The sequence below is a fragment of the Stylophora pistillata genome, chromosome 6 (assembly GCF_964205215.1).
Source record: "Stylophora pistillata chromosome 6, jaStyPist1.2, whole genome shotgun sequence".
NCBI lineage: Eukaryota > Metazoa > Cnidaria > Anthozoa > Scleractinia > Pocilloporidae > Stylophora > Stylophora pistillata.
In genome coordinates, this window is record NC_142524.1 from 18,449,575 (window position 1) to 18,459,938 (window position 10,364).

The following is a 10,364-nucleotide window of genomic DNA, read 5'->3' on the forward strand; positions in this document are numbered from 1 at the left end:
TCATACCCAGCTCAATTGTTTCATACCCAAATTGGTAAAGTGTGGTTTCGATATTAACATTAGGAGAAAAATATCACACTTACATGAGCTACTATTTTAAAGAAGTCACAAGTATAAACAATAGACTTTTGTATTAAAAGTTAACTTTCTTAAGAAGATCACAAGTATACACAAAATATTTTTTTGTTTATATCTTACTCCCTTGACTCTACTAACTTGCTGACAACAACTGACAGTTGTTTACACTCTGACATGTGAAGTAATTAATTTAAAATAATTGAATGAATCAATAAGCAACTTGGGTATAAAACCCACTTGAACTTGGGTACCAATCAACCACATTAGGGTACAAACCCACTGGTTGGAGAATGACCAAATAATTATGATTAGTTTGGACACACCCAATATTGCAAAAGGCTCTACTCCTAAAGACAAAATGTCAAAGCAGAATATTGTAGAGGTTTAAATTAATTCAACAAAACAGGTTTGTTACTTTGTATTTCTAAGATTCTTGAGCTGTTTCTTTCTCCATAAATATCAATTTTGTACACAGTCCTCTTTTTTTCTTGACTGTTTCTTTCTCTGCAAATGACAATTTTGTACATGGATGCCCTTTTCTTGAAGTTAACCATCAGTTGGAAGTTTGAAAAATCAACATAATCAAAATCAAGGGAAATGAGTTCATATATTTTGTAACAATACCAATGGCTGATATGCAGTCTTACATTTTGAAACTGATGAGGTCTGATTTCTCTCCAAACATTTACTTCTCCTCCTGTTAGGTCCAATCCACCCAAAGTCATCATCACCTCTCCTATAACAACATTGCGTGACACTGGCTGATGATGTATGACCAGAAAATGTAACGCAAGTTGTCTAATTTCAGATAGAGTGAGCCCACTAATAATAAACAATTCATTCCATACTGGATGCAGGTTCTTTTCAATAACTGTTGTTCTGTGGTTATGTCTCCGTGTTGGGAGTGCATAAACTCGAACATACGGTGAAGATGTGTTGTTACGTAGGTCTTTTGCGGGCAGTTCTCGAGCCTGGAGGATCTATGAGCACAGTATAAATAAACAGAGTAGAAAGATTGAATGATCATATTTATGAAAATTTATTTTTGTAAAACAACACCCACTCTCATATTTATAAAAATTTATTTTTGTAAAACAACACCCTCTCTTATGAAAGGTAAAGATAATTAGCTATAAGGAGAGGGTTGATAAAGTAAATCTTTGATCAATACACCAAATAAAAAAATGGCATCCAATTTGAATTGCCATTGTTCTGGACTTACTAGCCTCTCACACATGTGATAATCCTTTTGTGTTTTCCACATGAAGACGAGGCTAGTAAGTCCAGAACAATGGTTATTCAAATTGGATGCCATATTTCAATTTGGTGTATGAGTTATTGCTTTCCAAAAAAACAATTGTGCAGTATATAAGAAGGTGCAAGCATTTTACACTCCATGACTTACAGGAAATACCCACTGATATGGGTACTCTCAATGGAAACCTAAAATCTGTCAGTCTCTAGCATGATTACTGCACATGGCATACAACGATCTCCATTCCAACCTGTGCCATTACGTTTAAGTACCTAGTAAGTAAACAAATGTGGGCAGTATCTCACCTGCTATTAGGACCAAGCCACCCCCAGTAAATATGTTGGTACACGTGTGTTACAGGGCTCGACACTAACTTTTCAACTTACTAACCAAGTGGCTAGTGACATCTTAGATGTTTTTAGATGTTATGACAATTTCAGTCTGTTTACTAGCCAAACTGACTAGTGGAAATTGAAAACCACTAGCCAAAACTGAATTTCTACTAGTCTATGGCTAGTGGGCTACTGTTAGTGTTGAGCCCTGTAGAGTGCTACTAAGAGTGCTACTCTCTGTTCACTCTTAAAAATCCCAACATATTGATTTCATTCTGAAAAGTCAATTGTATACCAACCAGTTGCAATTAAGTTCAGCTCATGTGAGCAAAACCACAAACCAAATATGTTGTCATTTGTGGTTTAGTTTTTCTCACAAAACCTGCATGAAACAGAGTAGGGATTACCTTTATAAATAAGTCACAGCTGGTCTGTTTATATTGTAATGACACATTTAATCTGCCTAGACCACTGTGTGAGCTCCTTCGTCTGGTATCTTTATGTGAATGAATGACTTGGGATGGAATGTTCACAGGAATCTTGGTAATAGTTCCTTGTTTAACTTTTAATTCCCCTTCAGTGGCACCACTTTCTTTCCTCCCCTCTGCCAAATTCCTGTCAGTACTTCCTTTCCTCTCTTTGCTCGCTCTTGATGGGACAGAAACATTATCTAAGCTACGAGAAGGTTTAGGTGGCTTCCTGACAGGTAGGACTTGTGAGTCTGAATGACTCTGGCCATTTGGATCTACATCACCTCCATGCACTTTCGTGCTCATATCATCCTTAGATTCTACTCTAGTAATTGTTATGAGTGGTTTGACTGGAATTGGCCTCACAAATTCAAAAGACTTGCTGCTGCTTTTTGGAAAACTCTTGGGAGACTTGACATCTGAGCTCTTTCTTTGCTCATAGATGCTTTCTGAGCTATCTCCACTTGAGGTACTAAGTTGAAGAAGGGATGATCGTCTAATTGTTGGCACATTAAGTGCCTCAAAACTACCCAAACTATGTCTCTTTTCTGGAATGCCAGCATCATCAGGTGCTGTTCGATATGAACCAGAATCCTCACTGAAAAATGATTTCTCTTCTAATGGTGAAGTCTGAGCAGACGTTGCACTACTACTGTTACGAGTTCCATGATGAGAATGTTGCACAAATTTCTGTACTATTCTTGGTACAAAAGGTGGAATATATGGATCATGGGAGGTATCCTTAATCCTCCACAGACGAGGTTCTTGTAGATCTTGCTGCTTCCGCCGACAGCAGCAATACACCATGTAAATTGACACCAGGACAACTACAGGGATCCCTGTTGCTAAGCCAGCCACCAAGGCCACTAAATGCAGAAGAAATAAAGGATAAGTACATTTAAGTACTGCAAATATTTTTAGCGGCAAGTCAGTTATTGAAATCTCTTGCAAATTAGGTTCAAAATAAAAGTCTTTCCTCATCATTATAATATACAGTATGACAAGAACCATTTCAGTACATGTGTCAAATATCCTGGTGAATGCTTGAAATAAGGACTGTCTAGTTGTCAATGATCAGTTACCCTGCACTTACTGAAAATGGTGGGTTGATGACCAAATTTTCTGAGCCTTAGTTGCCAGTGAACAAACCAAAGACATGAATTGAGGCAAAATGTTTACAGAGTGCAGCATGGTTTCAGTAGCTTCCTGGACATTCAGGACACAAGCTTCTTTGAATGACTGTGATCAAGCCATTCCTCCATTTAATATATGAGGCAGAGCAATAATTTTCAATGTCAATTATGCAAGATAATTTTTTTAATGAGCAAATGTTTGCTTAAGAATTAACTCTGATGGGGTTCAAAGCAGACAAAAGCTTAGTGACAATTGTTTCCTTTATTAGGCTTGACATAAACTAAATGCAAGACCAATACCCCTTAATCTATCTGGAGGCAATTGGTGCGTAACAAGTAGACTGCTGGTCATTTCATAATTTCAATGCCTTGACCAGTTATCAGCACAGAGCATGCAGAATCTAAGTATTGCTTGTTTCCTCTCAAATGAACCCAACAGAAATATTAACAAATCCTTGCAAAAGTTTTACAGGTGCTGTAGGGTAAGGCTGTACAGCTAGCAAACTGCACTTTTGAGGGTTGGAGTCACTGACTTACAAGATTTCATCTGCAAATTTCCTAGAAGGCCTATGGGCAAGAAAATGACAGCAAAAAACTATGAGGTGGTGGTGAAAGATATGAACTAGCCACCAGTAGGCTCTTGAATCAAATTTAATTTGAAGTCCTAAACATTGATTTACATGGTACAACTTTGTTGCATGCCACAAGCCTACCACACAAATTGTTTTGTGTAAATTAAACTTACAACTTTCTTAATAATTATGACTGTCGCATATGTTTAAAAAATTGTGACAAACTTTACGAGTAGGGAGAGGAAAGTAAATTTTTCTTGCATCAAAATGGCATACAAAGTTGCAGACAGAGAAATCGATTGCGCCATCAAGTGAAGATGAAGTCCACAGAGAGTGGAATTGTATGCAATTTTGGCATGACATAGGTGAAAATGTTGTGCTCATGTAAATGGTCCAAGCTTACCACATGCAACAAAGTTGTACCATGTAAATTTGCCTTAACATTACCTTCATTTCATATTGTCCTTCAGTATAAAAATACACAGCTTATTTTATTGTACCTTTATGACAAGGAAGAAACTCTGCCTTTGAATGGGTCAACACTTACATTACAGTTCTAGAAACAGCCTCTCTTCCTCTGTGGTTTCTCTATCTTTATCAGATTAAAAGCTGGTAATTATCTGATAAGTTTTTTACTGCAAACAATAAGACTTCACACAAGCATACCAGTACCTTTCATCGGCACAACATCTAATTCTTCCATGATTGAAATCATAGAATCTTACCTGAGTTATTCATGATCATTATTCAAGGGCAACATTAGCAGTGTACTTCAATTTGGCAAACTGGCTATTGAACACTATAAAGACAAAGAAAAAAGAAATTCAAAATAGTCAATCAGGGAGGGCAAGTTAGAAGTGTCCAGTAATTCTCAATAAGAAGCACAACAAGGAGTTTGCCTGAATCATCTTGCAGATCTCAACAATAACACATATAGTCTGCTTCAGAGGATTCACAAGATCACAATCCAAAGTTGTCATTGGACAATTTCAATCAATGTTGTCTGTTTCTGCTTTCAGGTATCTGTTGCAATTGAGAGTAGCATGAAACAAAATCAGACATTTGGCCCTGAACCTCAAGGTCACATTATTGGAAGGCATAATAAGACATATCAGCACCCACTAAAAAAAACACTTTCTGTCTGCAAGCATTTCATGTTATCTTAATTTCAATCTTTCATTACAATATTTTTGGGATTAAATTCTGACCCACTCTCACAAACTCTGTCCAAATGAAATCAGAATTATTAAAGGAAGACAAAATGTAGTTGTTGTTGTTGTTGTTCATTTATTTGTTTAAGCAAGTTGATTAATTGGCAGCTGTAATAGCTGATGTGGACCTGCTGTCCTAACCCACCCATCCCACCCCAGGGGAGGACATCCATCACACAGTAATCTCGTATGTGGGAAATTAACGTCTCCTGCCCCAACCCTGCAGGAGACAGGACCTCCATTTATTTGTCCCTATCCGAGAAGACTAGAATATCTAACCATTTCTTGATGTTATAGAAAGGTAGCAAATTCTTCTCAATTATTTTAAGACCTTGAGTGTTGGTCCGGCTGGGGCTCGAACCCTCGACCTCCCTCACTACAGTCCAGTGCTCTATCCATTGAGCTAACCGGGAGGCGGTTATAGTGACTGACTATAGTTTATGTAAACTTGATTTTAAGTCTTTTGAATATATTTTAGTGATTAAATTCTGGCCTCAGATAGACACCTGGGAAAAATTGCTAGTTATAAGATTTTGGCCAGGGCATTCAACTGAGGCCTCCCTGTTTAATTTGCAGTAAAGTTAATATTAAAGTAACTACACTTAATTGAACAGCACTGCTGCAGTATACTCATCTGTTGCTTTAAGTTATCACCTTAGTTTACACATGAAATATGTAACGGTACTAGGAAAATACACATAGATACTAGGAAAATATATCAAGCATGAACAATATGTTTTCTAGCCCAAAAATTGACATTTATAAGGACTTTAAAGGCTGTTAGCCACTTCTCAAACTCCTTGCTATAATAAATGGGTTTATGTCTCGCCTAAGCTTTGATTTTCCCTTGTGTTTGATGAAGTAGCAAAAGAACATCTAGCAGCAGGTTGATAGGCATGTACCTTACACTGGCAGAAATCATCACCTCAAAATTTCTCTTCTCTACAGTTTAAGTCCATTCCCTTTCTCTTTTTTTCCTGTACATAATTATGTAAACCATGATTGTAGTATGTAAGACCCATGCCTTATCTAAAAGCTGTAAATTAAGCAATCACGATCTAATTAGTTGCTGCTGAATGATAGGGAAAATTAATCATATAACCATAGTACCTATAGATGCAATGACATAAAACACATAAAATATCAAAAGATTGGCACAAAGTTTTCTTGAACAGACACTGTTTGCAAAGACAAAAAATTGTTTACATACATACATACTTCGTTTGTCATGTAGGTCAATAAAAAGCTGCTAAAAAAGCTGACGTGGACCTACAATACCATTGAAAAAGTACCCAATACTAGTAAATTAATTTTGAAACTTGCACTTGTCCATAACAAGTGACTCTCAAAATGCTCTCACCCAAATTAGTTTCCACTAGCATTAGAGATATTCCTCCAATCCTTTCACAACCCTTTTACACTTCCATCAAATCACAAAGTGTGACAATTAGTTGAGTCACATAATTAGCAAGCATCAGGATTACTTATCCAGCATAACTACTAATAAACATGCAATATATGACTCAAAAAGTTTGACATTAAGGTTACCGTGCACCTTCAGGGGTGTCTCGCGTGCAAGCGATGTAGCGTGTCCGGTTATAACTGTAGATATCTAAACCCCTATATCAAATTAAAGCTTATAGGACTGGCTATCAGACAATATCAAAAATTTTGAAAAAAAATTGTTGAATTTTTCATGACTTCTAAATGCGAGCGCCCAAATCACCTTTTAAGAGCTACAAGTCAAAGGAAATTTGTTCGATTGCTCTTAAATTTTGACAGTAGCTGGTTTTACATATAAACAACAAAAAAGGTGTCTCCGAATTTTTTATTTCTAAATACTTTTTTTTTCAAGAGCGATTTTATACAATCACTCCACATTTTTTAATCCTATTTCAAAAATGTTCTTTAACTTTTCACTGAAATTGAATACGGCAAATCGTAGACACGTTTTTTTAGCGCTTTGGCCCCAGAAACAGAGGAACACATTAAATAAGCGAAAAACAAAATTTGCTTTGACATGTAACGTTCAAAAGGTGATTCGGGTGCTCGCATTTAGAAGTTGTGAAAAATCCGACAATTCATTTCTTTTCAAAATTTTTGGTATAGTCTGATAGCCAGTCCTATAAGCTTTAATTTGATATAGGGGTTTAGATATCTACAGTTTAAACTGGACGCGCTACATCGCTTGCACACAAGACACCCCTGAAGGTGGACGGTAACCTTAAGTGGCTAAGATAAAATATTGCCACAATCATTCATTTTTTTCTAATATAAATCCTCCTTGCTGGGGTGCAATTCACCACTTAAATGTTCTTTGTGTCAGTATTCATGTAAATAGTTCTGTTAATCTCTTTACCAAGTCTCGCATTCAATTTCTATTTTTTTCCAGTTCATTAAAGGATAAAAACTGGACCACAAGGATGATTTTCTACTTTGACACCAGTTTCTGTCTAGAACTTAACATACGGATAATGTCTTGATTCTTGGGAAAACAGGCACAGAAGAAATCAACAGTTGTTACTGACAGTAATGATTTTCCAGAAAAAAAGGACTTCTCAAATTATATTCAAGAAAATTAAGATTCTTCTCAACTCACTTCCACTTTTATGTTCAAAAAAAGTATATACTATAGCTGGTCAGTTTTGACAAATCACAAAACAGGAAAATAAACTTGTGGAATTCAACAGCCTATAAAATAACTACTTCTAATTTTTTTTTAAATATGATTTTTATTCATGATAGGTGAAGGGTTTTTTTAATTCATACTAACATGTTGTTTGGCTCAGTTTTGGATTTTCTTCAATAATCTATGGCCAACTTAGAAGGGATAATTAATCATCCACCTGCTATTTGGCTATTATGCAAACTTAGAACTATTCCTAATAAATATTTGAAGAAGAAAAAAAATTAAAGATTTCTGAGAAACACAAATCTGTACATCAAACATTCAGATGGAAGAAATGAAATGTACTGATTGTTACAAGTTTAATTCAGTTAAGTAATAACCCATCCGAAATATATTAAGGAATTATCTATTTGAATAGAAACTTTAGTCATTCATAGTACACTTACCAGAGAATGTTCAAAGGATCTCATGGTAAATGAAACATTCATTGGTGTTCAGTAAAAACTTTTCATACATATGACGAGGTTCACACAAGATTTCAAGAGAGAGGTCAAAATGGCTCAACCTTCTTTTTCTTCTTTTTAATTTTTAAATGTACACCTCAGCGTTGTTTTAGAGAATAATTCAGATAACTTCCAGCAACGATTTAAGTATTGCTAATTCTGTTTTTATTATTTTTAACAATGATTTTAATCTGCCAGGGATTTCTGCAGCTGGAAACTAAAAATGTGACTTGTGGTCTCTGTATTACACCTGCTCAACACAGTGACATTTCTAAAGTAAAGAATCGCTCTATCATTTCTCACTGATAGAAAGGAAAAGATGAAGTTCTTTGACGCTTCTTCAAAAGGTTACTGCCTCTCAAAATGTCTTTTTTTGCCTCTTCCAACTGTAGGTAACCTACATCCCTGAATTATCTTTAAAGTTGGAATTGTCGAGAGAATCTCATGATTTCGACATAGCTTCTTACCAAACAGGAGATAGTAAATAGATTAAAAGAAACTTCTTTCCAGAAAAAAGAGACAATAAGCTAGCTTCTTGAACACCGCCTCGGAAGAAAAGCACATGCACATTCGTAGAAGGCATAAAACACATCCACATATTATGCGATACAGTACAAGACAGGATAAATAATTCATTGTTGACATTTGTATGTACCTGATGGGTCGTAAAACTAATCCGAAACAGTGTTAGCGAGCGAAAATCAGTATTTTAAAACCTTTTTGCTGACTTCAAGCGCCCCTAAAAGCCCCCTCTTTACGCTCTGATGCCACCAATGTTAAACTTAATGATATCATATTTATCACAAAAAGAGAATCACTAAAGAATCTTCAACGAATCGACAATTTTCCTCTCCAGTGCTGTTTGCCTGTATTCTTTAGTTTTATTAATAAACACAGCTTCGAAAATTCCTAAATTTAAAGGAAAACTAAGCGACTTTCCCATGCCAAAAGTATATTACTTTAACGCCAAACAGGGAGAAAATGACAAGCCCATTTGATGCACAATCTTAATTCGATTTCTTTCTTGAACACTTCACGACAACGTGGGGCCTTGTGAGTAAAATTAAAAATTTATACCATTTTTTCAAACTTTTCTTTTCATTCAAAAGTTTCAAGAAATTTTTACCATCACTGTGGTATTCACTAAACTTGTCACCGGCTAACATTCCACGCTTGGGCAATGTAACCTTACGACAATGACTGACTAACATCAGTCTATTAAACCCACATTGTGAACAATTTGAGTTAAAAATTTACCCGATCTCTCTGTACAGAAGAACATCCATTTTTCTTACAAAGAAAAAAAAAATCAACAATGTGATCATACCTCCCATGGAGAGTTGTCCGTTCGGATCGGCGAACAACGATATGAGTGTGGCAGCCATTTTCATCTTCTTCGTGCCCAGAAAGACTTGTGCGTCCCATTATTGGCATGAAACAGTGGAACAATAATACACAAAATTCATTCGACTAACAGACATGTTCATATAGCAACAAGGAGCTGTATGAACGGGCGCGATTACTCGACAACACAATGATCACCAGAATCTGTTTTCAAGCGACGACTTTAAAACAAGCGGTTGGCGGAATTACCAAAGCGGTGATGCTAGATCTGCCAAGTGAAGGTTTTCCACCTGATTCAAACGTTCATTATTCAGTCCAAACACCCCGTATCCGCTTTTAGTTCCGGAATAAATATGCTCTACGAATACATAATCAGTTGCAAGAACCAATAGGCTTACGGTGCATAATGGTAAATCCTCAGATCTATTTAAAATTTAAAAGCATTGACTCCGGTGATTGTGGGAAGAAATAACGTAAAAGAAGGGGAATCATTTGTTGATTGGCTGGCCGTCACTTCTGTATTCCTATTCAAATGCAAATCACCTGGTATCTTGAAAAGTCACCGTTTGCGTCCATTGATAAAGAAAAGAGATCATGGAGGATAGTGCTAAAATATTTCTGTGCACAAAGGAGATGACGAATTTCAGTCTGCGCAACATCTGTGGTGGCGCACAAATTCATCAACGATTCAGTGTGCGATCTGAGGGTGTGATTCGGTTAAGATTTGGACGCCATTTCAACCACCTACACACTGTCATCCAACTCCCATAATGCAGACGTCAACTCTTACATCCGGTAAACAAGGATCACAGATAAACATCAAAGACGTGAAGAGTT

At 36.3% G+C, this 10,364-nt stretch overlaps 1 protein-coding gene across 3 annotated transcripts in view; it reads right to left on the bottom strand.

Annotated features, from left to right (window-relative positions):
- The window catches only part of LOC111338280 (synaptotagmin-7), a 13,475-nt gene extending 3,824 nt beyond the window's left edge, over window positions 1–9,651 (bottom strand). For 2 of the 3 annotated variants that reach the window (XM_022944728.2, XM_088726032.1), the window contains exons 1-5: window positions 9,511–9,651; window positions 4,566–4,639; window positions 3,806–3,835; window positions 2,073–3,001; window positions 726–1,058 (exon numbers count right to left, since the gene is read on the bottom strand). In XM_022944728.2, the coding sequence (XP_022800463.1) occupies window positions 726–1,058; window positions 2,073–3,001; window positions 3,806–3,835; window positions 4,566–4,584 (1,311 nt within the window). In that variant the 5' untranslated portion in view covers window positions 4,585–4,639; window positions 9,511–9,651. The remainder of the gene's footprint in view (window positions 1–725; window positions 1,059–2,072; window positions 3,002–3,805; window positions 3,836–4,565; window positions 4,640–9,510) is intronic. The other variant, XM_022944729.2, reaches the window with a different exon arrangement.
- Between the last annotated feature and the right edge of the window lie 713 nt (window positions 9,652–10,364).